This window comes from Rhinopithecus roxellana, chromosome 20, assembly GCF_007565055.1.
Source record: "Rhinopithecus roxellana isolate Shanxi Qingling chromosome 20, ASM756505v1, whole genome shotgun sequence".
NCBI classification, from domain to species: Eukaryota; Metazoa; Chordata; class Mammalia; order Primates; family Cercopithecidae; genus Rhinopithecus; species Rhinopithecus roxellana.
Window position 1 is genome coordinate 47,376,685 of NC_044568.1, and position 27,330 is coordinate 47,404,014.

Genomic DNA, 27,330 nt, shown 5'->3' on the forward strand with positions numbered 1-27,330 from the left:
AACCCCACTGAATAGCTAAGCTCCATTAGATCTCCACAGCCTGACTTACATCCAGTGGAATTTACTGTTGCTTCTGGATATAATACAGAAACAGCTGTTTATCTTCAGCTTGCTTTCTGATGCACATCTGTTTGGGTTACTTCAAGAGGCATCATGGAGGATTCAAGTTTAGGGGAGGATACAAATGCTCAAATCTGATGAACAATTGGCTTATTCTTCCTCAATGAATATATTCAGAAAGCTTGTTAGCCATTGAATAAATATGTTGCATTAGGGGATGATTGTTTACAAATACCATATCTTGTGGAATAAACTGAAGTTTTGCTTGCCTTCATTAATGTGCACAGAAGCAGTTGGCAAATAGAAAGCGCCAGAAAAGTTTGTAGTCTGAGCCTGCCACTGTTATATTTCATCATCATAGATGCCAGAATCTCCGCTTCACCTATTGTCCGGAATCTGCCTAATGAGATACTTGCTCCCCGTCCTGCCCTAACTACATCATAGCAAGAGAGCCATCACTCGGGTTAGTAGAAATGAACTTGAACATTGACTCTCATCCCTTTTTAGGAGATGTTTGTCCCTAGGGGTCTCATCAGGTACCTTTATGCTCTTCTTGGAGGTTCTTTTCTTTTATGATTGACAGAATTAATAGGTGAGGGTTCTCCAAAGTTCTCAGCATCAAGGATATAGTCTCTCCATCACAGAGTATTGCTATATAATAAAAAAGGTGGCCGGGCGCGGTGGCTCAAGCCTGTAATCCCAGCACTTTGGGAGGCCGAGACAGGTGGATCACGAGGTCAGGAGATCAAGACTATCCTGGCTAACATGGTGAAACCCCGTCTCTACTAAAAAATACAAAAAACTAGCTGGGCGTGGTGGCGGGCGCCTGTAGTCCCAGCTACTCGGGAGGCTGAGGCAGGAGAATGGCGTGAACCCGGGAGGCGGAGCTTGCAGTGAGCTGAAGTGAGCTGAGATCCGGCCACTGCACTCCAGCCCGGGTGGCAGAACGAGACTCCATCTCAAAAAAAAAAAAAAAGAAAAAAAAAAGGTTTATACCATGTTATAAGAGGTTATCAATGTTCTAAGAATTCCAGATCTTTCAAACTAAATACCAACTACAGGGGCCTAAGAGAAGATGCCAGAGCAATATAAAGGCCTTGATGAGAGACAAAGACAAGAGGATTATGAACCAGGACGAGCTTCAAGTACTCACTGATCTCAAACTTCCATCTCTTAAACTAGATGCTCAGAATAGATCAATCCAATAATATCTGATCACCCCAGCCACCTGGCCCCTCTTTTTCACCTCTATGTAGCTTGACATAAAAGTCAACAAGAAGGAAAAGCTGTTGGGAGCATTTCACTAAGAGGAGAGTTTGAGGAGTTATGGTGTGGTAAATGTGTATTGTGCTTATATTCCAGGCCATTGTGTAATACAGGTCAGTTAAATGCTCATAATTCCTAAGTCCAAGTTACCAGCCCAGACCATTGCTTTGGGCACCGAATCCATAAGCCCAAGTCTTACCTGACATCTCTTCTCACACGTCTCACAAGTACTCCAGATGCAGTGTATCCAGGACTGAACCCATTTTCTTCCAAGTTGGCAATTCTCAACTTGGATGATTTTGCCCTGTGTCTCCTAGAGGACATCTGGCAATATCTGGAGACATTTTTGATGGCCATGATAGGGGAACAGTGGTGCCACTGACATCCAGTCAGTAGAAACAATGGGTGCTAAACATCCTAGAATGTACAGGACAGATGATAACCATTGTTATCATCTGGATAACAATGAGTTATCCAGACCCAAATAGTGATCGTGCTCTGTTTCAGCTGCATTGAAACACGCAGCTCTAAATCTCCATTTTTCGTAAACGGAAAATTTAACCCAATACTTCTTTTCATCACCCAATTGGTCACCAGGCCCTTTCAACCTTTCAATATGTCTCAGAGCTAAATCCTCTTTGATGTTTGCAAGATGACCTATTGGTTCCTGCCCCCGACCATCACTCACTAGATTGCTGTAAGTATACTTATCTGTCTTATTTCATTCTCCACAAGGCTGGTTGAGTCATGTAATCTTTTTTTTTTCTTTTTTTTTTTTTTTTTTGAGATGGAGTCTTGCTCTGTCTTCCAAGCTGGAGTGCAGTGGCACGATCTCTGCTCACTGCAAGGTCCGCCTCCCGGGTTCGCACCGTTCTCCTCCCTCAGCCTCTTGAGTAGCTGGGACTACAGGCATCTGCCATCATGCCCAGCTAATTTTTTTTTTATTTTTAGTAGAGACGGGGTTTCACCGTGTTAGCCAGGATGGTCTCGATCTCCTGACCTCGTGATCCACCTGCCTCAGCCTCCCAAAGTGCTGGCATTACAGGCGTAAGCCACCGCGCCTGGCCGAGTCATGTAATTTTTTTAGTATGCAAGTCTCTTGTCATTTTCTACCTTCCTATTGCTTTTCTTTTTTCTTTTTCTATTTTTCTTTCTTTATTTCTTTTTCCTCTTTTCTTTTCTTTTTTTTTTTTGACAGAGTTTTGCTGCTGTTGCCCAGGCTGGAGTGCCATGGTGCCATCTCAGCTCACCACAACCTTGGCCTCCTGGGTTCAAGCGATTCTCCTGCCTCAGCCTCCTGAGTAGCTGGGACTACAGGCATGTGCCACCAAGCCTGGTTAATGTTGTATTTCTCCATGTTGGTCAGGCTCGTCTCGAACCTCTGACCTCAGATGATCCACCCGCCTTGGCCTCCCAAAATCCTAAGATTACAGGCATGAGCCACCGGGCTCAGCCCCATTGCTTTTCAAACTCTCACCACCACACAGGAGGCCCACATGTTAAAGAGCCCTATTCTCTCCTCCAAACCTCTGGTCCCATCCTCACCATTCCTCTCCCTGTCCCCTAATTTCAGCTATACTAGATTTCCTGAATACACGCCTCTCATATGCCTGTGCCTTAGCACACCATCACCCTTCTCCCTGGAAAAGTCTTCCTCCATATAGCCATCCTCATTGGTAGACATACCCTCTCTCTCTGCCCCTAGTCTGGGTTGAGTAACTTCCTAGCTGTGCAAGCTGTCTTTGTTTGCCTCTCCAGAACTTCTCTCTACTATTTTCCACCCTACTTTGTGTCCCAGGTGGTTGGGCTCTGGACTGCATCAAAGGACTCCTTTGCCCTTGGGATCCTGGTTGGGTTTGGCCAATGGGAGCTGCTAACAAGAGACCAGAAGGTGGAAGAAAGATTGAGGCATTTATTCCACCTGTTTCTTCTTTTCAGGGCAGCAGCTGCCTTCATCTAAGCTCACCTCTCCCATCTGGCAGCCCTCTGCTACAGTTCTAGTTGTTTCTGGGTTTCACTAACCGCTCTTTCAAGCTTAGCAGTGGTAGTGATTTCCTACTGTTGCTAACCCTGGGGTGCTTCTTCCTAAACAGTCTCTATTCTCTTCAATCGCGCCTTTTGAGTGTGGCATCTACAGACAGTTCCTGACTTACAGTGGTTCAACTTAAGATTTTTTGACTTTACGATGGTGTGAAAGTGATATGCATTCAGTGGAAACTGGTAAGATACTCTCTCTGTATGCTGGGCAGAGGCAGCAAGCCACAGCTGCCAGTCAGCCACGTGATCACCAGGATAATCAATTGCTAGTGAACAGTGTACTGTGTTACCGGATGATTTTGCTCAAATGTAGGCTAATGTAAGTGTTCTGAGCACATTTAAGGTAGGCCAGCCTAAGTTATCATGTTTGGTAGGTGTTTTAAATGCATTTTTGACACATTTCCAACTTTTTTTGAGACAGGGTCTCGCTCTGTCACCCAGGCTGGAGTGCACTGGCATAATCTCGGCTCACTGCAGCCGCTGCCTCCTGGGTTCAAGCAATTCTCCTGCCTAAGCCTCCTGTGTAGCTGGGACTACAGGCGCACACCACCACACCCAGCTAAGTTTTGTACTTTTAGTATAGACAGGGTTTCACCATGTTGCCCAGGCTGTTCTAGGACTCCCGACCTCAGGTGATCCACCCACCTCAGCCTCCCCAAGTGCTGGGATTACAGGCATGAGCCACCGTGCTCAGCCACATATTTCCAACTTTTGATGGATTTATTGGGACACGACTGTATCATAAGTCAAGGAACATCTGCATTTCCTGCAAGGACCCTGAACCATGTTCCTGTAACACCAAATTATTGTAATTTTTTTTTAACATCTGTCTTCTCTTTGGGGTTGTGTTCTCTGGGACTAAGGACTACTTTTCTGTTGTATCTTAGTATCCTAGCACAGGGTTATGACAGGGGCTCTTGTGAAAAGAATGAAAGAAAAAAATATGAATATTCTCATCATTCCACGCTCTTCTCTAAACATGCTTTAGGGTGGTGACCATTAGGATTCCCCAGAAAGACTCCATAGTCACTTGAGATACGCGGAATCAGATCATGTGGGCATTTTGTTTCAGCACAAAGATCCCTGTCCAGACAGTCTGGCAAATATGATAAACTTTTGGCTAAGCCACCTGGAGCGTGAGTCCTTCCCAGGAGGAGTATGGGCAGAAAAACAGAGCCAACCATGCTTTGCTGCTGACTTACCTGAAAACCAGCCTTGGAGTAGCAATAAGCAAAGGGGTGGGGTGAGGCTAGTGTCAGAGTGGGGTTTGAACAGGGCCTTTGGCAGGACAAGGATAACACAGTTCTAGTGATTCAGGGGCCTGGAGAAAGCATCTCTGCACCTCAGTTTCCCCGTCCATAAGTTGAAGATCGACTAGATGATCTTTAATGGCCCTTTCAACACAGATACTGTAGTGGATATCTGTAGATTTTGCCTTTCAACTATCCAGTCCTCGTTTTGGTAAGACACCTTCCCTCCGTCAGCTCATGTGGGCAGATGTGCAGATTGCACTTCTGACTCAAGGGTGAGCATGTGATTCCCCTGGAAAATGTGATGGTTTGAGAATAGGTAGAAGGCTTGAGTCTGGCCAGAGTATTCCATCTCTTTAAGAGATGAGGTCTTGCTATGTTGCCCAGGCTGGTCTCAAACTCCTGGGCTCAAGCGATCCTCCTGCCTTAGCCTCCCAAAGTGCTGGGATTACAGGCATAAGCCATCTCGACCCATCTAGTCCATGTCTTTCAGCCACAATGTTAGGCTCAGGAATAGACATGTGACCTAGATGGTCCAGTAACTCTCAGTTCTGGAACATCTAACTGTAAGAGAAGAGAATATTTATGCTCAGTTGCTCAAGAGGACAGGATATAATTCAGGAGCTGCTGACCAATGTCCTGCCACTACCAGGGAGAATTGATAATGGAGCCAATGGGGAAGAAGACCAGGCCCTGGTGACAGTTGGAGCCCCTGAATACAGCTGTAGCTGAAACCAGTTACCTGTGTGTTCCTAATTACAAGAGCCAATAAATCCCATTCTCCATTCATTCAGCTTAAGGTAGTTTGAGTTGTAGTCTCTACCACTTATGACCAAAGGAGCCCTGATCTATACAGAAATTCCATTTTTCCTTAAAATGTTAAGAAGTCAGACACAAAAGACTACATATTGTAGAATTTCACTTATAAGAAATGACTAGGCTAGGTGGGGGGCTCATGCCTGTAATCCCAGCACTTTGGGAGGCCAAGGCAGGAGGATTGCTTGAGCCCAGGAGTTTGAGACCAGCCTAGGCCACATAGTGAGATCTCATCTCTCAAAAAAATAAAAAAGTTGCCTGAGGCCAGGTGCGGTGGCACATGCCTGTAATCCCAGCACTTTGGGAGGCTGAGGTAGGCAAAGTACGAGGTCAGGAATTCGAGACCAGCCTGACTAACATGGTGAAACCCCATCTCTACTAAAAATACAAAATATTAGCCAGGCATAGTGGTGGACACCCGTAATCCCAGCTACTCAGGAGGCTGAGGCAGGAGAATCGCCAGAACACAGGAGGCGGAGGTTGCAGTGAGCTGAGATCGTGCCATTGCAACCAGCCCAGACGACAGAATGAGACTCCTTCTCAAAAAAAAAAAAAAAAAAAAAAAAAGCCGAGCATAGTGGTATGCGCCTGTCATTTCAGCTATATGGAAGGGTCGCTTGAGCCCAGAAGGTCAAGGCTTTACTGAGCCGTGATCACATCACTGCACTCCAGCCAGGCGACAGAGTAAGATCCTGTCTCAAAAAAAAAAAAAAAAAAAAGGCCGGGCGCGGTGGCTCACGCCTGTAATCCCAACACTTTGGGAGGCCGAGGTGGGCGGATCACCTGAGGTCAGGAGTTCGAGACCAGCCTGGACAACATGGTGAAACCCCATCTTTACTAAAAATACAAAAGCATGGGCATGTATTAGCCGGGCATGGTGGCGTGCACCTGTAATCTCAGCTACTTGGGAGGCTGAGGCAGGAGAATCGCTTCAACCCGGGAAGCGGAGGTGGCAGTGAGCTGAGATCGTGCCATTGCACTCCAGCCTGGGCAACAAGAGTGAAACTCCATCTAAAGAAAACAAAAACACTGAATTGTATACTTTAAAATAGTAGATCTTAGAGTATGTGAGTTGTATCTGTAAAAAGAAAAAAGAAAAGAGGCTGGGCACAGTGGCTTACACCTGTAATCCCAGCACTTTGGGAGGCCAAGGCAGGCAGATCACGAGGTCAAGAGATCGAAACCAGCCTGGCCAACATGGTGAAACCCCATTTCTACTAAAAATACAAAAATTAGCTGGGTGTGGTGTTGCACGCCTGTAGTCCCAGCTACTCGGGAGGCTGAGGCTGAGGCAGGAGAATTGCTTGAACCCGGGAGGCAGAGGTTGCAGTGAGCCAACATCACGCCACTGTACTCCAGCCTGGGCGACAGAGAGAGACTGTCTCAAAACAATAATAAATATAAAAGAAATTTCATTATAGCCAGTGGAGCTGCCCCAGGGAGTGAATAGAAGCATCTGATCCCTCTCAGTTTCTTTGTGATAGGAATAGAAGTTACCGAAGCAAACACTGCAGAATTGGAAAGTGCTTTATTTCAGGGAAATATAAAGGGAAATGAATGCTATTATAACTTGGTATAGCAGAAGAAATGGCTAGTTTTGCTTTCCAATGACAAACATAAATGAGGATCTCAGCACTTAAGGTAAAACGCAGTAAGCACAAAAGGAGAGTTCACTGGGGACTGGACTCCCTCATTTACTCTAGAAATTATGAGAACCAGCAGCAACATTCCTCGAGCATCCATCTCAACACCAAGTTCCTTTGTTTTATTTACCAGATGACCAGGAATCATAGATCAGTTTGGCTGCAACTGTGTCTTCCACTGCCATTCCTGGAATAGACAGAAATTTGGTTCACCTTTGGTCAGAACAACTTTTCCTGAAACACCCCAGGCCCCATGGCTGGCAGTTTCCTGATATGTGTCCATGTTGCCAATGCCCATTGGAATAATGAGGACTGATACTCAGAGGTGAGTTCAGGCTTAGATGGTCCACAAAGGGGCAGAGAATATGACACTAAGAAACACCCACCAAAAAATTGTGTGTCCTTCTAAATCTAGCTCAGGGCTGAGCAAACTTTTTTTTTGAGACAGAGTCTTGCTGTCGCCCAGGCTAGAGTGCAGTGGGGTGATCTTGGCTCACTGCAACCTCCACCTCCCAGGTTCAAGCGATTCTCCTGCCTTAGCCTTCTGAGTAGCTGGGATTACAGGCGCATGCCACCAGGTCTGGCTAAATATATATATATATTTGTATATTTAGTAGAGTTGGGCTTTCACCACGTTGGCCAGGCTAGTTTTGAACTCCTGTCAGGTGATCCACCCGCCTCGGCCTCCCAAAGTGCTGAGCTTACAGGCATGAGCCACCAGGCCCAGCCTGAGCAAACTTTCTAAAAGGATCAGACAGTAAATCTTTTAGGCTTTGTGGGCCACAGGGTCTCTACTACAATTATTCAACTCTGCCTTTAGAGTAGAAAGTACAGCCAACAGGTAGACAAAAGAGCCTGACTCTGTATCAGTGAAATTACGTATGGAACTGAAGCTTGAATTCTGTATCATTTTCATACATCATGAAATATTTTCTCCCCCCGATCATTTGAAAATCTAAAAACCATTTCAAGCTCATAGGCCACACAAAAGCAGGAAGGCGGGCGGGTCTGGCCCACAGGCTGCAGTCTGCTGACCCTTGGTCCAGTTCGAACGCTGCATCCTTTGGCAGCTCCCCTCTGTCTTGTAGTTTTGGTAGACACCTTAACCTCTGCACCCAGCGCAGATACATAATTAGGTGCTTGATATGCATCCATTAGGTGAAATGATGTGCCAATAAACTAATCCCCAAAAGTAAGAAAGCAAAAATTGCCAGAAAAAACAGAACAAGTTTCTGCAGCATTTTGGCTCCTTAAGTGGGGGCTGGCTGACCTCTGATCTGCCATGACCTCTGAAGCTTTCAGACAAAACTGGATCCATGTGATGTCTTTGAACCAGGCTCCAGATAAAGTTTTATTGCCTTTGTCTTCCAGTATATGAGAGATTTTAAAGACATTTACCAACCTGCAAGGTATGCATACTTAACCAATGGCATAGGCTCTGGGTGGTCAGAACACTCTTGATGCTCTGCCAGGCATTAACTCTTTTGCTGCTTGATTATGAAGTATGGAAGGTCATGAGAGGTGACAGAGGACACTCTTTTTTTTTTTTTTTTTTTTTTTTTTTTTTTTGAGACAGAGTCTCGCTCTGTCGCCCAGACTGGAGTGCAATGGCGCGATCTTGGCTCACTGCAAGCTCTGCCTCCCAGGTTCAAGTGATTCTCCTGCTTCAACCTCCCAAGTAGCTGGGATTGCAGATGTACACCACCACGCCTGGCTAATTTTTGTATTTTTAGTAGAGACAGAGTTTCATCATGCTGGCCAGACTGGTCTCAAACTCCTTAGCTCAAATGATCTGCCCTCCTCGGCCTCCCAAAGCTCTGGGATTATAGGCGTAAGCCACCGAGCTCAGCCTATTCCCATGTACTTCTGTTTCCTTCAATCTCATAGTGTGGAAGAGGACCTGGGGCAAGGGACAGACTGGCCACCGGGACCCCACCCTTTGTTGGGCTTCTATAAGGTACCTCATACAACTCAGGTGGTAGGAGGCTCCCGGTGGAAGCCCTCCTCGAAGCAGCAAGTGAGAGAGTAGGGAAGGAGGGAATGAACAGGGCTCAGGCTATACTTTCCATCTGACTCTCTTTCAGGTTGGGTCTCTGCCATTTCCCTTAAGGATCCTGTCTTTTAACATCTTAGTTCCCTGCCCGCTCCATCTCTGAAGGGTACCTTCTGAGTTTCATTAAGATCTGCACCTAACTGATTCATTTTATATGCACATCCCACCTAATCCTCACTCGTAACAGGTGGTGAAGAAACTGTGACCTAGAGAGGTCAGATCACTTGCCTAAGGACACATGCCTTTGAGTGGCAGGGAAGGGACTCTGACCCAGGACTGCTCAGTTCCAGAGTTCATGGGCTTCATCACTAGGCTAAGCCATGTAAATAATTGACCTGAATGATGGAGCACAATGATTCAGCTGCAGAGTCTGGTGGTCATTGCTCTTCCCACCAGCGGGTGAACCTGCCTTGTGCTCTAGTTGGATTTGTGCCCAGGGAGCAGTGGATCTTACCCAAAGACTTGAACACCGTGGTCTTCTCACAGTGGGCTGGCTTCACTCCCTTAATCACTTCTCCCAGCTCAGCAAAGATCTCAGCCTAGGAAACAAACATACGCTGACCCAGGCATGAAGCTAAAGTCTGTTCAGGGTTGACTTTTGAAGCCAGCCCAGGGAGTCCCTGAACTGGATAAGAGAGAAATTTGATTCAAAAAAAATTATTCTTTGTATACTGAATGATATTAGGGAAGAGGCTGGCCCCCTAAATCCTTTTGGGGTGGCATTTGCTTTTGGGATACCATAAACACAGAGATTCAAGTTGGTGTCCAGGGAGTTGTCCTGCCAAGATCATTGTGTCAGTGAGGAAATAGACATGCTCTTATCTGAACATGCATGCCAGCAGCTCCCTTCTTGTTTTGATGCTGATTATAACAGTAAAATGAGGCCAGAAGGTGGGCAACACAGTCTTATCGTGTTGGCCACATTGGGAAGGTTTCCAGGTTGCAAGAAGCTTCCAATCCCACTGCTTTATAGGACAGCCTAGCAAAAAATTAAAATCCATTGAGCTTCTTCCAGGAACACACATGTCACCACCTATAATGCCCACATTTTTCTGCAATGGAATTAAAGAGGGTTGCAAAATGTTTAGGAGCTCCCTCCCCTAAAAGTAGATGGGGTGACTGAGGTCTCGAGCAGACCTAACTGGAAGGGAAGTTAATGAAACCCTGGGATTCAGGTGAGGCCAGCCAGGTGGCAGCCCTGACCCGGGTCAGAAGAGCCTCACCCCTGACAACAGGACATCTCCAGACTCCTTCAGGGCAGCCTCCTGGGAATCCACGTACAGCACAGCTTCCTTCATGAGCTCATCATCCAGTTCTCTCCAGTCAGGTCGGCTGGCTCCGACAGCTAAGAGACAGCAAAACAGACCCTAAGCCCAGGATTAGTGCCAAAGGCTACAAAGAAAGCCAAAGCATAGGAGAGAGGTGAACAAAGGACCTGTGAGCACACTCAGATTCAAAATACCCCCTCATCCCCCAGGCCATACCTCTCCCAAGCAGTAAGACCAAATACCTTATTAAGAAATAGGCCGGGTGTGATGGCTCACACCTGTAATCCCAGCACTTTGGGAGACTGAGGCAGGCGGATCATTTGAGTCCAGGAGTTTGAGACTAGCCTGGCCAACATGGTAAAACCCTGTCTCTACTAAAAATACAAAAAATTATCCAGGTGTGGTGGCTCACGCCTGTAGTCTTAGCTACTCTGGAGGCTGAGGCACGAGAATCGCTTGAACCTGGGAGGCAGAGGTTGCAGTGAGCCAAGATCATGCCACTGCACTCCAGCCTGGGCAACAGAGTGAGGCTGCATCTCAAAGAAAAAAAAAAAATACTACCTACCATTTTGCCTTTCTAGTCCATATCCCACGTCATTGCCAAAAGATTTTGAGGCGACACAGCATTCATTTACAGGGTGTCTACTATCTGTGGGATGTTTTGCACATACTATTTATAGTTCTCACAAGTACATTTCAAAGTCTGGTTCTCACTTAACAGATGCACAAATGGAGGCTCAAAGAAGCAAAGGTGTTTGCCAAGGTGAAGGATCTAATGGGTGAATCTAGGTCTGAGAGAGCCCCTGTGCTTTCACACCTCTTCTGCTTAACGGGAGCAACAACTTCCTCACAAAAATCCTGAAACAGAGACATCACATGGAGTTTATTCATACCCCACTCTCCTCTTGATCTCCATCATTCCCATTCCTCACCCTTAACCAGTTCTTTTAATATCTATTTTTTTCTTTTTGGAGAGAGGGTCTCACTCTGTTGTCCAGGCTGGAGTGTAGTGGTGCAATCAGAACTCACCACGGGCTGGGCGCAGTGGCTCACACCTGTAATCCTAACACTTTGGAAGGCTGAGGTGGGTGGATCACTTGAGGTCAGGAGTTCAAGACCAGCCTGGCCAACATGGTGAAACCCTGTCTCTACTAAAATACAAAAATTAGAGGGGCATGGTAGCACACGCCTGTAATCCCAGCTACCTGGGAGGCTGAGGCAGGAGAATCTCTTGAACCTGGGAGTCGGAGGTTGCAGCAAGCCAAGATTGCGCCACTGCACTCCAAACCAGGCGACAGAGCGAGACTCCATCTCAAAAAACAAACAAACAAAAACTCACCACAGCCTCAAACTCCTGAGCACAAGTGATCCTCCCGCCCTCAGCCTCCCAAACTGTTGGGACCACAGGCACGTGCCACCGTGCCCCTTTCCTTCTCCTCACCCCCAGTTCTCTCTTAACTCATGACCAAAAAAAAAAAAAAAAAAAAAAAAAAAGCCCAGTATCAGGGTCATGGAGAAGTCTTAGCAGAAAGAAAACTGACTTCTGACTTCATCCTGGCCCTGAATTATCCTCATCCTCTGTGGAGTCCAGGACCAGAATGATGAATCCAAGGTGTCTTGCCCCCTGGCACTGGGACACAGGAGAATGCAGAGGCTGCCACCAAATGACTGCAAGGCCAGGGAGGTAATGAAAATGAGCAAAGCTGGTCAGAGGGACTGGATTAGATGTGGTGGAGACTGAGGGGTGGAGAAGCCAGCGGGCCCTTCCGAAGGGGACAGTCATTGTTCAGCTCCAGCTAATCATTACCATGTGTGAATGTAGATCCACTGTTACCAGATACACCCCAGTTGTTTTCGTAAAAGAGAAACAGGAAATCTATTTGCATATGTCACTCCTTGAGTTTTAGATCACTCTATGGTCCAAACCAAACACATCTGCTGACTGGATCCAGCCCCTGGCCGGCTAGTCTTTGAAAACTGCTATAAAGCCTTATACAAATATAAGACAGCATTTATATGCCTTCTTCCGCTGCCGCCCAGTTTTCTCCATTTGTTCCCTCCCGTTCTGTTCTCCTTCATTCTAATTTCCAAAGACAGTTGTGTAAAAATGTCCATCTTGAAGGTTGTTTGTGCAGAGAGTTCTATAGAACAAAAGCACTAGCTAAGGAAGCTTGTAAATAAATCATAAGCTGGTGGGAACAAAATCCCCCTTTCTCAGGCCACTCCTTCTCACTGGACTCTTTCTGCCGCATAACCACCGCTTATGAGCGGGGCAAGTTCTCAAAGGGTTGTGTGAGGTCACTCAGGCGGATGGAGGTAGGCCAGGCAGTGAAGAGAGAGAGGCCTGACTCAGACAAGCCTCTGGCTTGGCTATGATGAGGCTAAATGAGTGAGGGTCGAAGACAGGCTGACAGGGTGTAGGGGCAGGAGGAGGGAGGCATGGGGGAGGTTGGAACTGGGCCTGTCACTCCGCCGAGCTGTAAACTAAGTAGAATCTGTTGGTGTTTCCCTGTTGTCTGCGCTTGTGACACATTTTTCTTAAATGTATGTGTTGCCTCTGTGAACACATAAACCAATCTTGTCCCTGGGCCAGGAAAACAGAAGTGATGGCTTGACTCAAAATCAAGTCAGCCCTTCCTGGAGGGTGATTCCAAGTGAGAGAGGGATCCAACATAAGGGAGATTCTCTGTGGATAGATGTGAGGATGGAGAGTCCATATGACAGGGAATTTGGGTCTTCTCTGGGAGCTGAGAATGGCCCCAAGGAAAGGGGCTCCCCCATCCTCCAATGTAAGGAACTGAATCCTGCCACACTGTGGGAGCCTGGAAGAGGATCCCCTGAGCATGAGATGAGATTGTAGCCCGGGTGTCGCCCAATTTCTTTTTTCGTGAGACTTTGCACAGAGGATCCAGCTACCTACGCCCAGTCTCCTGAACCACGGGAACTGTGAGATGATAATAATGTGTTGTTTTAAGCTGGGGGAAAAAAGAATCAAGTCCGTCTTCCTGAAGGTGCAGCCTTGGAAACCCATTTCACCATGAATAGGTTTCCCTTTGATTTCCCAAGTCCTTCCAGAAATGGTCTTATTGTCCATAAACTCAGCCCCGACTCACCTCTTACCCATTCCCTGGACCCAATCTGACCACAAGTCCCATGCTGGTGGAAATCTGAGACTTTCAAATTACTTTGATCCCTTCCTCAAACATGCCATGTTCGCTTCCACACTCAAGGCCTTTGCATCTGCTGTTCTCTCTTGGGGACAGCTTCAGCTGATCTGATCAGCTATTGGCATGGCTAGCTCTTCCTCTTCATTCAGGTCACAGCTCAAAACCCACATCTTAGAGAGCTTCTCAGATAACCCTATTGAAAACACCTCTCTCTGCTTCTACCTTCCACTTCCACCACCAGCCTCTATCACTCAGGGCCTTGTTCTTTCCAGTCTCGTCTTTAGCCAGAACTATCTAATTCCTCTAGGTGTTCGTTTGTTGTCTATCTCTCCTCACTGAAATTAACCACCAGGAAACCAACGACCTTGACTGTCTGGTTATTGTGGCATCCCCAGCATCTAGAAGAGTGCCTGGCACACGGTAGAGATTCAGTCAGAATGTATGATTGAATACGTCATCATTTTACTTGGCTCTCGCCTGCTCATCTGCCCACGTGTGCAAAGCTCTTAGCTTCTGAGTTCACACCATGTGCTTGTCACTAAAACACAGGGCACCGAGACCATCTTTAAATCCTCTAGAATTTGCCTGCTGTGCTCACCAGAATTCAGTCTTCCTGTTGGAAGGCAATTATGAGTATTATTTAAAGCTTGGACTCTGAGGATAGAGTGCCTCAGTTCAAATCCCAGTTCTGTCATCAAGAACCTCTGATTTTGGGCTGGACGCAGTGGTTCATACCTGTAATCCCAGCACTTTGGGAGGCTGAGGCGGGCAGACCATCTGAGGTCAGGAGTTCGAGACCAGTCTAGACAACATGGTGAAACCCCATCTCTACTAAAAATACAAAAAATGTAGCTGGGCATGGTGGCGCGTGTCTGTAATCTCAACTACTCGGGAGGCTGGGACAGGAGAGTCACTTTACTTGGGTGGCAGAGGTTGCAGTGAGCCGAGATCATGCCACTGCACTCCAGCCTGGATGACAGAGTGAGACTCCATCTCAAAAAAAAAAAAAACCAAAAATGTGTGACTTTGGAAAAGTTATATAATTTCTCCATGCCTTGGTTTATCCCCCTGTAAAATGGGGTTTATGATAGTAGTTCCTGCCTTGTAAGTTAGTTATAAGTATTAAATGACATTATACATAGAATAATGTCATTTAATATAAACTGAATAATGTCATTTAATATACAAAGAATTATACAAAGAATTTGGGACAGCACCTGCAATAGTATTAGATATAGACCAGCTCTTGCTATAACACCCAGAGCCATCTGAAGGTCTACAGAGGCCCCAGGCACCCTCATGTCTGGAGTAGCCTCTCCTGCCCCTTGTCCTATCACACATATTAAAAAGCATATGCGTGTCACATAAAAAATTACAGAACAAAAGAAATTTAAAGTTTTATAATTCTTAGTGTTAAGAACAAATGACTCATTTGGCCTCTGTGATTTAAACTCCATCACAGTTCAGAATTGAGCTGTGAATTACCATTTACCATAATTTTACATATTATGGCCAGGCGTAGTGGCTCATACTTGTAATCAATCCCAGCACTTTGGGAGGCTGAAGTGGGTAGATTGCTTGAGGTCAGGAGTTCGAGACCAGCCTGGCCAACATGGTGAAACCTCGTCTCTACCAAAACTTACAAAAAATTAGCTGGGCATGGTAGCACATGCCTGTAGTCCCAGTTACTCGGGAGGCTGAGGTGGGAGAATCGCTGGAACCCAGGAGGCAGAAGTTGCAGTGAGCTGAGATCTCGCCACTGCACTTCAGCCTAAGTGACAGAGTGAGACCCTGTCTCAAAAAAAGAAAAACAATTTACATTTTATAGAACATTAAATATTCATTAGTTTCAGATTTGTAATTTCCCTTTTACAGTTTTTGGAGCAAATATTGTTTGTTTGTTTTTTAAGACAGAGTCTCACTCTGTTGCCCAGGCTAAAGTACAGTGGCACAATCTTGGCTCACTGCAACGTCTGCCTCCTGAGTTCAAGCCATTCTTGTGCCTCAGCCTCATGAGTAGCTGGGACTACAGGTGCAAGCCACCAGGCCTCGCTAACGTTTGTATTTTTAGTAGAGACGGGGTTTTGCCATGTTGACCAAGCTGGTCTCAAACTCCTGGCATCAAGCAATCCACCTGCCTCAGTCTCCCAAAGTGCTGGGATTACAGGCATGAGCCACTGCACCTGGCCAAATATTGTTTTTTTCAATCTCACACATTTTCAAGGCCCTTAAATAGCTTGGGCATTCTGCATGAATAAACTAACTCTACAGATGGAGCCAACTGGTCCAGTCTAGAGAGTAGCCTGGCCACCACCCATCATGCCTTATGGAGCCACTCTACTTACCATTGATGTGAGCCCCTGGCTTCACCCATTGGCCAAACAAAATGGGCTCTGTTGCCAGGGTGACTGTGATGATCACATCTGCACCTGCCACAGCCTCCTGGACCGAAGAACAGACCTGTACCTCTCCTTGCACTGTGTCTGCAAACTTCTCTGCATTTTCTTTGGTGCGGTTCCATATCCTCACCTTCATTGGGAGTAACAAGAAGGACACTAGTGCCATTTTTTGGCTGCTTATGTTACACTGAGCCCAGGGATGCGAAGGGAAAGTTGAACTACTCTGGGATAGAGGCTGATGGTTATCTAAATCACTCGTAAATCATTCCCCATGGAGAATGGACATTTGATCAGGGGTACAGCATTAACTTAGACATCTGGCCAGGTCTTTGAAAATCAGCATTCTCTACCACTTTCCCGTTTTAAAAAGGGTAGAAGTATTTCACTTCTAGGCCAAGATGCACAGCCTCAATAGCTAAATAGCTATTATATATTAATAGCATAATAATTAGCAGAGCAAGTTCTGGAGCCAGGTAGACTTGGAACCAATCTCTGCTACTTCCTGAAATTGCTTCATGTCATTCAGCCTTAGTTTCCATGTCTGTAAAATGGAAGTGATAACTGGTAAAGTCTGTGTGGAACTCACACTTTATGTCCGAGACCCCGTAAAGGAGTTGTAATGGGTGGGAGATTCATACAAAGGATTATTTATGACAATGTTTTTCATGGAATGACTTGATTGGTGAAGGATACTTAGGAAATTCAAGATCAGAAGAGTCTGAAGGTAAATGGCACAGCCAATGAAAAGGCCAAGAATGGTAGCTACAGCTGGAATCCTGAAAGCTGCTGGGGTTAGGGGGTGGGACAGTGGCCCTGCCAGGAGCTGGGGACTTGCCGACTTGCTTGACAGGTTTCGATGTTTGGGTCAAGGGCTTCTCACCCGTCAACTGAAAATAAGGCCTACAGAATTTCTTATAAGGCAATATAATACATACAGAAACAAACTTTATGTCTAAGCATGTTCACCAAGCAAGGTGAAAAACAGAACATTTTGCCCAGCCAGAAGTGCATAGTTAACCTCTTCACCCTTCTTAATAGAAGACTATGCAAATTTTATGCAAAAATTAGATAACCTGAAAAGTGATGTTAAAACATTCAGTAAGAGAGGATATAAAATGGTGCGTATCTAACATGACTAAAACTATGTTATAAAAAGCTGAAGAGGAAAGATCAGAGAACATTAACTGCCTTTGAAAACAGATAAAAGGGCATTTTTCTTTTGTTTTCTTCCTTGTATTAAAAGTAATGGCAACCGGGCGCAGTGGCTCATGCCTGTAATCCCAGAACTCTGGGAGGACAAGGCAAGTGGATCACCTCAGGAGTTCGAGACCAGCCTGGCCAACATGGTGAAACCCCATCTCTACTAAAAAATACAAAAATTAGCCAGGCGTGGTGGTGGGCACCTATAATCCAAGCTACTGGGGAGGCTGAGGCCCAAGAATCACTTTAACCCGGGAGGTGGAGGTTGCAGTGAGCCGAGATTACGCCACTGCACTCTAGCCTGGGCGATGGAGCAAGACTCCATCTCAAAAGAAGAAAACAACAACAACAACAACAACAACTGCAATTACTTTTGCACTCATCTAATTTTAAGTCTATATTTCCCAAGGCAGTGGTTTTATTTTCATCATTAAATCATACTTTGAATCTGCTCCATCCCTTTCATACACACACATAAAATAAAAGAGCATCAAACATTCCCAGAGGAAGCATGAGCCACAGAGAAGGGAAGGTGGACCAGTATGGAGACTGCAAAAGAGAGAGGCTGTGGCTTACTGGTCTCCAGGTCTCATCCCACCCAGTTTCTTGATCCATAACCTTGAATACTTAAAAACTCTGGATTCTCCTAAGAAAAACATAATAGACAGGGGCTAAAAGGACAACTGAATGTATACAAGAGATATAAAAGAATCTTTTAACCGAGTAGGCTTGCTGTATCCTCAGACAAATGCCCTATGAACTGAGGACTGGAAACAGGTAACCAGATCTTCCCCGGACTCTTATCATCCATCCCCTTCTGGGAAGTCATGAAGATACAACAATGGTCTAGGTGGGGCTCACAACTTAATTATTTCAGAATAACCTGTGGTGCAGTGAAGGAGTATAGACAGCTCAAGGACCGCCCCCTTCTTCTCTCCCACCCCCGCCCCGGGACTTACCTCCTTAAAGGAGAACTGCTCTGTGAAGATCTCATAGTGGCTGTAGGCCTGGACCCCAGCTCCAAGGATGCACAGTACTTCACTGCTGGGGGGTTTCAGAAACTATGTGAGAGAAATGAAGTGGCAAAGGTCAAGGGAGACCCTAGCAGATAGGTACAAAACTAAGACGGTTTGAGTATCAGGTGACTTCTGCCTTCTCTTCTACCGCCCCCAAGAGGGCAATCTTGCAGGCAATCAAGAGAATTCCCCTGTGTCGAGTGGGAAGAGAAGGAAGAAGGCTTCACTGAACAGCTAATGTATGCCAATGCTTTACCCCCATGATCTCATTTAGTCTAGACATTGGCCCTACAAGTGGGGGACTCCTATTATTGTCTTCTTACAGATGAAGAGACTGCGGTCCAGAAAAATGAACTTGCTCTGGGTCTTACAACTATTTTTAAAATTTATTTATTTATTTATTTATTATTTGTTTGTTTATTTTGAGACGGAGTCTCGCTCTGTCACCTAGGCTGAAATGCAGTGGCAAGATCTCAGCTCATTGCAATCTCTGCCTTGTGGGTTCCAGTGATTCTCCTGCCTCAGCCCCCCAGGAGCTGGGATTACAGGTGTGCACCATCACAACCAGCTAATTTTTGTATTTTTGATAGAGATGGGGTTTCACCATGTTGGCCAGGCTGGTCTCCAACTCCTGACCTCAGGTGATCTGCCCATCTCGGCCTCCCAAAGTGCTGGGATTACAGGCGTGAGCCACTATGCCCGGCCGGGTTTTAGAACTATTAAAGGGCACAGGGAGGCTCTAAAGTCACATCTTCCATACCCCAAAGCCCATGTCCTTTCTTCTATGCCATTGTGTCTCAGGTGCGTGCTCAGCCATACCCACTTCTCAGAGCTCTGAGCTGCTTCTAAGAGCTGCCTGGATGCTGTGAGCCCTTCCTTCCCAGGATTCTACCTATATTCGCCAAGCCCACTCTGTTGATCCTTTCGTAGCCTCTGTCTTCCTCTGAAGACGAATGTAGAATTAGCATTTGTGGCACCTCCTGAGGGTGTCTGTGTTTGAGAGCAGGGTTCTGTGATCAGCTCATGTCCAGTGCCACCTCTCCAATGAGGCCTTTCTGACCTCCTTGATAGAATGCACAAGGCTATAGCCTTATTTGTTTGTAGATTTTCTTCTACAGGCTTAAGCCCCATGAGGACAGAGGTAGTCTTATTTGCACAGAATTGGTACAAGAGGTAGCACTAGGCTTCTCAACCTTGCTACTACTAACATGTGGGCTGGACAATTCTTTGTTGAGGAGGGGCGCCATCCTGGGTATTATAGGATATGCAACAGTATCTCTGGTTTCTATCCATTAGATGTCAGTAGCATTTTCCACCCCTTCAAGTTGTGGGAACTAAAAATGTCTGCACTCTCCTAAATGTCTCTGGAGCAGGTGACAAACTCATGCTCAGTGGAGAAGCACTGGCATAGAGAAAAGACATCACTTGGCCCTCGACACCAAATATATTAAATAAAACCCTCTTCTGTCTTTTCTCTATTTCATTTAGTGAACTTTGAGTTCCCTGGGGTCTGTTCTTTCATACAATGCTACTCACTGGAATTCTGGAGTATAATATTTAAAAAGTGAAAAATCTTCTTAACTACAAATTACTAGCAAAATATCATCTCTGAAATATTAGGGATTAATTTTATCTCCTGCAGCTACCGAAGGAGAGATACCATTCTGTGCCATAAAATATAGTTCGACGTCTCTGATTTGAGAAGGTTTCAAAATGATAATATCCACAAGACTAGAAATCTTATGTTTCTGTCTGATAAGGATAATTAGATGATTGTTTTTCCTTAATTGTTACCATTTTCTTCTGTTCTCAGTTAATATGAATCTATTCTTGCAAGTACAGCTGAGCTTCAGAAATTGTTACAGTATCCCATAAAAATAACCTTCAATTTCCTAAACTAAATGTGTAATTGTGATTGCTTGTCTTACTTGATAATTTGTTGCCCTGGTAATAGTGTGATAATTGAGATTTAAAAAAATTTTTTTTTTTTGGAGACAATCTGGCTTTGTTGCCCAGGCTGGATTGCAGTGGTGTGATCTCAGCTTACTGCAACCTCTGCTTCCTGGGTTCAAGTGATTCTCGTGCCTCAGCCTCCTGAGTAGCTGGGATTACAGGCATGCACTACCATGCCTGGCTAATTTTTTTTTTTTTTTTTAGTAGAGATGGGGTTTCGCCATGTTGGCCAGGCTGGTCTCGAACTCCTGACCTCAAGTGATCCACCTGCCTCGGCCTCCCAAAGTGTTGGGATTACAGGTGTAAGCCACTGCACCCAGCCGATTTTTAATGATACATTTATAAGATTTATTAAATAGCATTAGTGGCACTTCAATCTTTTCTCATAAGCATGTAGGTTAAGTACATGTGTATGAATCTGCTAGGTTTCTCACTTAAAGAGTCTGAAAGTCTGTTTCATTTGCATTTTCCAAGGCCTTGCATGGTCTGGCCCTCCCATCTCTATAGTCCTCTCTCATACCATCATGCCATGTTCCCCTGTACTTCCTGTCTTCCAGCCATACTGGCTTCCTTGCAGCTTCCCAAGCTCATGTACTTCCTCCAACCACAGGGCCTTTGCATGAATTAATTCCTCGCCATAGGATGCTAGGCTGCTTTGTCCCCTCTGCCCCTCACAAGTAACTCCTATTATCCTTCAATCTCAGCTCAAATATCCCTTACAGAGGCACAGCCACAGACTAGATCAAGATATACTGCTTTACACGCTCATAACACTTGTCAGCATTATAGTTTCATATTTATTGGCGTGATTTTTTGTTTGTTTGTTTGTTTTGAGACTGAGTCTCACTCTGTCGTCCAGGCTAGAGTGCAGTGGTGTGATCTCGGCTCACTGTAACCTCTGCCTCCAGGATTCAAGCAACTCCCTTGCTTCAGCCTCCCCAGTAGCTGGGATTACAGGCACCCGCCACCTTGCCCAGCTAATTTTTTTTTTGTTTTTGTCTATTTAGTAAAGATGGGGTTTTGCCATGTTGGCCAGGCTGGTTTTGAACTCCTGACCTCAGGTGATCTGCCTGTCTCAGTCTCCCAAAATGCTGGGATTACAGGCGTGAGCCACTGCACCCAGCCTGTTGGTGTGATCTTTGGACTATATCTTGTCTCCCCCACTGGACCCTGTACTACATGATGGCAGGTATTGTATCTGGTTTTGCTTACTCCATGCTGAGCATAGAACCTTGCACTTGGTGGACACTCAAATATTTGTTGAATAAATGCATGTCAGTGCTAAACCCTGATACATACTGTCACCTTGAGAAAACATATCAGTCTTCAATGAAGCTTATGTGAGACCCAAGCACAAAAAATGTATTATGTTCATCAGACCCTAGAGCTCCCTATACTTATTCTACCCCACAAAAACCCTAAATAAAAGAGAAATGGTGGACAAGATTCAAGGCAACAAGTAAAATAGACCCTTTGTTCCTTATTGAAAGTGTTCATCTGAGCCCCTGGAAATAAAGCTGTGAAGTTTCAGCCTAAACTTTGAAGTGTCTAAACTTTGAAGTGTCAACCCGAGGCTTCTTGATTCTTCTGGGAGCACAGATTTTTATTAATGCAACAAAGCAGTGTTATTGCAGGCTGGGTCTACCAAAAGTGTGGTTTCCAGACCTGGTTGATCCTTACTCTCTGTGTTTTGATTCAGTAGGCATGGGAATTGGAGTTTTTAAAAACTTCCCTAGCTAATGCTGCTGCATAGCTTGCTTATGTTGGAGACTTCTCATCTGGGACAAGACCATGTGGCCTCAAAAGAACCCACAGGCGTCTGGTTGTATGACTTCAGTAAACCCAAGTTTCTATTCTTCGCTGCATAAAATGAAGCCATTAATACTTTCCCTGCCTTCCTCACAGAAACTCATGGTCCAGACAAGGGGCTGGAAATGATTCTGAAAAAGACTAAAGCTCTTTATAAATAGCCGGGCGCGGTGGCTCAAGCCTGTAATCCCAGCACTTTGGGGGGCCGAGACGGGTGGATCACGAGGTCAGGAGATCGAGACCATCCTGGTCTACACGGTGAAACCCCGTCTCTACTAAAAAATACAAAAAACTAGCCGGGCGAGATGGCGGGCGCCTGTAGTCCCAGCTACTCGGGAGGCTGAGGCAGGAGAATGGCGTAAACCCGGGAGGCGGAGCTTGCAGTGAGCCGAGATCGCGCCACTGCACTCCAGCCTGGGTGACAGAGCGAGACTCCGTCTCAAAAAATAAATAAATAAATAAATAAATAAATAAATAAATAAATAAATAATAAAAAATAAATGACAGGCAGTAATAGGAGATTCATTCCGTTCCCAAATTACCAGCAAACATAGCAAGGGGTCCTTGATTACTTGAGTCAGGTCTGGATATAACTAAAAACCAGTTCATTGAGGTGGGTGCTGTTGGTCTACTCCCTTCGTATACAATTACCAGATTAATCCTCCCATTCTTCCCCCCACCCCTCCAGGAGGTACCCTCCAGGAGGTACATAGAAAACACCTGGTCTTTGCTGCTACACCTTTCCCTGGGTTACCATGTTCCCTTTATAATAACTTAGGAAAACCAGTGTCCCAAGACCTTGTACTTCCACATTTAATGTGAAAGACTCCAGATTCCAATCGTTCCCACAAACACCCTGTTTTCTAAGCCTGATCCTCTTAACTCTAACTTCTAAAAATGCTGTTTTTCTTATAGGATGACTTGACATTGCTTACCATTCCCTCTGCCCGGAGCGCCCCTCCGCATTTCCGCATGGTTCACTAACTCACCTGCTTTCATCTTTGACTCAAATGTCACCTTCTCAGCGAGGTCTTTCTTGGATAATGTAAAATGTGACACCTTCTCCCATACTCTCAATTCTGCTTTATCTTCATCTTTCTAACATGTTATGTGACTTTTTGGGTTGTTGTTGGTTTTATTTTTTAGCAAATTCTAAGCACACTATTCATCATTTATTAATATGTGCTAATTATTTAATTACATATTATTTATTACTATTTAACACATTATTAAACTCAAAAGGTTTTTTTTGTTGTTGTTTGTTTGTTTTGTTTTGTTTTTTAAGACAGAGACTCACTCTGTTGCCCAGGCTAGAGTGCAGTGACTCGATCTCGGCTCACTGCAACCTCTGCCTCCTGAATTCAAACGATTCTCCTGCCTCAGCCTCCCGGGTAGCTGGGATTACAGGCACCCGCCACCAAGACCAGATAATTTTTGTGTTTTCATGAGAGATGAGGTTTCACCATGTTGACCAGGCTGGTCTCCAACTCCTGACCTCAAGTGATACTCCTGCCTCAGCCTCCCAAAGTGTTGGGATTACAGGCATGAGCCACTGAAGCCGGCCTGTGTTTCCCTTTTTATTGGTATTGTCTACCTCCCCTATGTGTGCCCCTCTGTTTTGCTCATTGCCATTTCCCTAACATTTAGAACAGCACCTGACACAGGATAGGAGCTCACTCAATACTTGTCGAATGAACACACGGATCTGGCTTGGCTCTGTTCAGTTCACTCTGCCTCTTGTGTAGTACTAGCTTTGGTCTATGGGACAATCATACTGTCTTAACAGGGGCAATGTGGTACAGGGACAAGAAGCCAGTCCTGGAAGCCAGAGAGGTCAGGTATTAAATTCTTACTCTAGCACTTATTAGCTGTGTGATCCTGGGCAATTCACAGAACCTCTCTGAGCCATATTCCTTGACCTGGAAGGTGGAGAGAATTTCTCATTTCTATTCTTCAAGACTGATGGGAAGATTGAGAATTATGCACGTAAGGTACTTTCAATCTGGTCATGCACATTAAATGGTAGCTAATAATTTCATGAATTACTGTGCTTACCTGATATATCTAACATCTGGAGTCCCAGCTATGTCCAACAGGAAACCAAAATAAGTTCCCCACTTCTCCTTTAGTCTCTCAAGATTGAGATACCAGACCCCACCCAACAGCTCACCTTCATAGTACAGCCAGCCATTCATCTTACCTTGGTGGCAATGGCAGAAACTGCAGCTGTTCTCTTTGCAGTTATGACATTTCCATCCATGACCTTGGAGGAAAGGAGAGACAGTGAGCAAGGGGCACCCCGTCCACTACTTAAATTAGAAGAAACAGTTCTAAAATATTAGCCTAGGAAGTTTTATAGCATCCTACAAACAGCACGGGTTTGGTGTCAGACCTGGATCCAATTCCTCCACTTAAGAGATATGCAACTTTGAACAAACACTTTAATCTTTAAGCACTGGTTTCCTCACCTGTAAAAACAAAGATAATGCCAGCCATTCAGAGGGTTATTGTGAGGATTAAATGTACTGGCTTATCTGGAAACATCTAGCATATGCTGAGCCCTCAAGAACTGCCCGTTTTCTTTTCTTGCCCTAGGATTCTCAAAACACCAAATTAAGAAGGAACACAAGAGAGAAGGTTGTCATTCGACATTTGGACAAAGGTCATGAAACTCTTAGTGGCTCTCTGTTCCTGCTGCACATGTGGAAAGCTTCGTGAAGAGGCTCAGATACCACCCTTAGATTAACCCAGTCTGTATCTCTTCTAGGAGTCAGACCGAGACAGGTGATTCTGATACACAGCGAAGGTTGAAAATTATGCCTTGCTAGTAACAGCCACCCTCTGCACCCTTCTCTGTTTATAAGTTATTCATCTCAGCTGACCATCAAAAAAAAAGCATCATCAACCTCATTTTACAGATGAGGAAGTGAATCACCAAGTTACTGAACAGATTCAGCTGTCATCTAGTTTCAAATCCTCGGGTTCTACCCCCCTGGGGAACCGCTGTTGGCAGGTGTATGAATGCCGTCTCCATTGGATGAGTTGGGAAGAGCTAGATATTCTCAAAGGAGTGTTGAACAGCCAGATTCTTTGGTGATCCAGAAATTCAGGGGAAAAGGAAGGATGTTGTAAGACCCAGCTTGGAGTGCACAGACCACAAGAGTTAACTATCAGACCTAGGATTGACTCTTGAGTCTTTCACTAACCAGCTATGTGACCTCAAGCAAAGTGACTATACTACCCTGAGCCTTGAGGACCTCAACAGAAGTTGAGGGGAAGGAGAGTTAATAAAAACACCCATAGAGGAATTTCTCAGAATTGAATATGATCAGTGTCTCCTTCTTGGCACATAAGTGCCCAATATATGGCAGTTAAAATGGCAGTGGTCTTAGGAGAGTCTGGACCGTTGACTTAGATTGAGCAGCTCTGAAGTCCAGCCATGCTAATTGTTGGTTACATAGACCTCAGTAAGTTGAACATGGTTGTTCTGACTCAATTTCCTCATCTATAAAGTGGAAGCAATCATATTACCCATCTCATAGAATGGTTTTAAGTATTAAGAGGATTAATAAATGTGAAATGTTTAGAACAGTGCCTGACACTTTAAAAAGTACTCCATAAACGAGAGCTACTGCTACCTTTTGATACTATGATTAGATATTAAAACAGGTCACACCGTATACCCCTCTGAAAAGGCTTCCAAGGATTACAGAACACCCCTTCTTTTCCATGTCGACAAGGATTCAGTAAGTAAATCTTCCCTTGGCTAATGGGTTCATTCAAGCTGTGTATTTGGGTAACTGAGTATAGGACAAGGACATATGCAAGAATGACAAGATTATTATTTCCACACTGTCACATGCTTGAGGCAGCAGTGGGCGCTGGTGCTGTGTTATGCATCTTCAGGCAGTCCTAGAAATAGATACATGAACACAGATAACCTTCACTGTTGCTGATATCCAGTCACTTGCAGAGGGGCACATGTAGTCACAATCAAGACTCCCCCTGCTTGTGGAGAACTCACTTTTGAACTTAAATCTGGGCCCAGGGGCCCCATTCCACCCCGGGACAGGAAGTTGCTCACCGCCAGCAGGGTGCCATTGCTGGGCTCAAAGAGTAGCACGGTAGCCTGGTGGGAGGGGACGACCGCGGTGATGCCGCGGTCCTCGTAGAAGGTGACCAACTTGGTGGTCAGGGCATCCTCTGCAGCACTGTAGGCGGGCATGACCCCCAGGTAGCTACAAGGAGAGAGGGAGCAGCTTCAGCCCGTTTCCATCAATGCTGGGGTCTCTTAGAAAGTACCCATATACCTTCCTTTCTCTTTCCTTCGTCACCGCCCCACTGGCCCTCTCCCAGCCCCCGCATCCCTCTGCCCTTCCCTTGGACACTATGCATAATATGTTCAGAAGTCTGATTCTGGATCAGAAAACCATTCCAGCTCTGCCACTTAGTAGCTGTGTAAGCCTAGGTAAGTCACTTAACCTCTCTGAGTCTCAGTTTTCCACCAATAAAACGGTGGCATCAATATCTCCCCAGGTGGAGAGTGCGCTGAAATAAACAAGGTAACACCCGTAAAGCGCCCACAAGGTAACACCCGTAAAGCTGTCCACCGGGTAGCGCCTATTAAAAGTGGCATCTGTTAGCAACAATTAGGCAAGCCGTCTCTTCCCTTCTTCCACCGCTTCTCTTCCTGCTCCTCCTCTTCCCCCTTTCTAGTTTCTCCTGCCCCTGGCCCCGATCCTCCTCACTCACCCCCTGTGCTTGGTCACCGGCACCACGGTGCGCACGGGCTGCATGACCCCTCCTTCGGGACCGCTGGAGAAGTTGGCCAGGGCAGTCTCTAGAGGCGGGATGAGGAGGCTGGAGCTGCGGAGGTGTTCCTCCACCTCGGCCGCGCTCAAGAACGCTGGTACGCGGTTCATCTCGCCACTTGCCTTCTAACCTCAGTCTCCGCACCGCGATCCACGTACCCTCGGCTGTGCCCTATATGAGCGCGCCCGCTGCGCTGCGGAGCCGCCTGCTGGTCACAGCCCAGCCTCCGGGGGCGGAGCAACCCTACCCCGCCCCGCCAGCTCTCTCCTCCCGCTTCACCCACCTCGACCCCTAAGGGTGGGCGAGATGGGTCCCTTCCAGCGACAGATTCCCCAAGATGGGCATCGAGGTGGCGTGCTGGGAGTCAATATTGTTCGATCCACTTTCTCAGTTCCTATAATCAGCTGTAGCCACATTCCTTGACTTTTGCATCCTACCTAACCCCTCCCCGTTAACTCGCTTTTTGCTGCTGTCTAGGTCACCGTGCCTGGGAAAGAATGGACAGGGAAAACGGTCATGGGGCTCCTTTATTCCTTAAATTACTGCCTACTGCTAGGAGATAAAAGGAGACGGAGGCTTAT

At 45.8% G+C, this 27,330-nt stretch overlaps 2 protein-coding genes across 2 annotated transcripts in view; one reads left to right on the top strand and one right to left on the bottom strand.

Moving 5' to 3' along the window:
* LOC115895308 (putative uncharacterized protein CRYM-AS1) overlaps nucleotides 1-27,330 on the top strand; it is a 147,118-nt gene that overhangs the window by 65,572 nt on the left and 54,216 nt on the right. The gene's annotated exons all lie outside the window — the stretch shown is intronic.
* Nucleotides 6,939-26,965, bottom strand: CRYM (crystallin mu). Its single transcript, XM_010388591.2, has 8 exons — nucleotides 26,690-26,965; nucleotides 26,022-26,175; nucleotides 24,138-24,200; nucleotides 18,119-18,220; nucleotides 15,906-16,089; nucleotides 10,349-10,470; nucleotides 9,580-9,664; nucleotides 6,939-7,259 (listed from the first exon to the last, which is right to left on the bottom strand). Exons 1-8 carry the CDS (start codon nucleotides 26,857-26,859, stop codon nucleotides 7,195-7,197), a joined length of 945 nt encoding a protein of 314 aa, XP_010386893.1. The 5' UTR covers nucleotides 26,860-26,965; the 3' UTR covers nucleotides 6,939-7,194.

Bases quoted from the DNA above. Each gene is read 5' to 3' on its own strand.
- CRYM (XM_010388591.2), bottom strand. From the start codon at position 26,859: ATGAACCGCGTACCAGCGTTCTTGAGCGCGGCCGAGGTGGAGGAACAC. The intron at 10,471-15,905 runs GTAAGTAGAGTG...GCTGTCTCTTAG, and splicing joins GCCAGGGGCTCACATCAATG to CTGTCGGAGCCAGCCGACCT. The intron at 7,260-9,579 runs GTAAGATCCACT...TGTCTATTCCAG, and splicing joins CACGGTGTTCAAGTCTTTGG to GAATGGCAGTGGAAGACACA.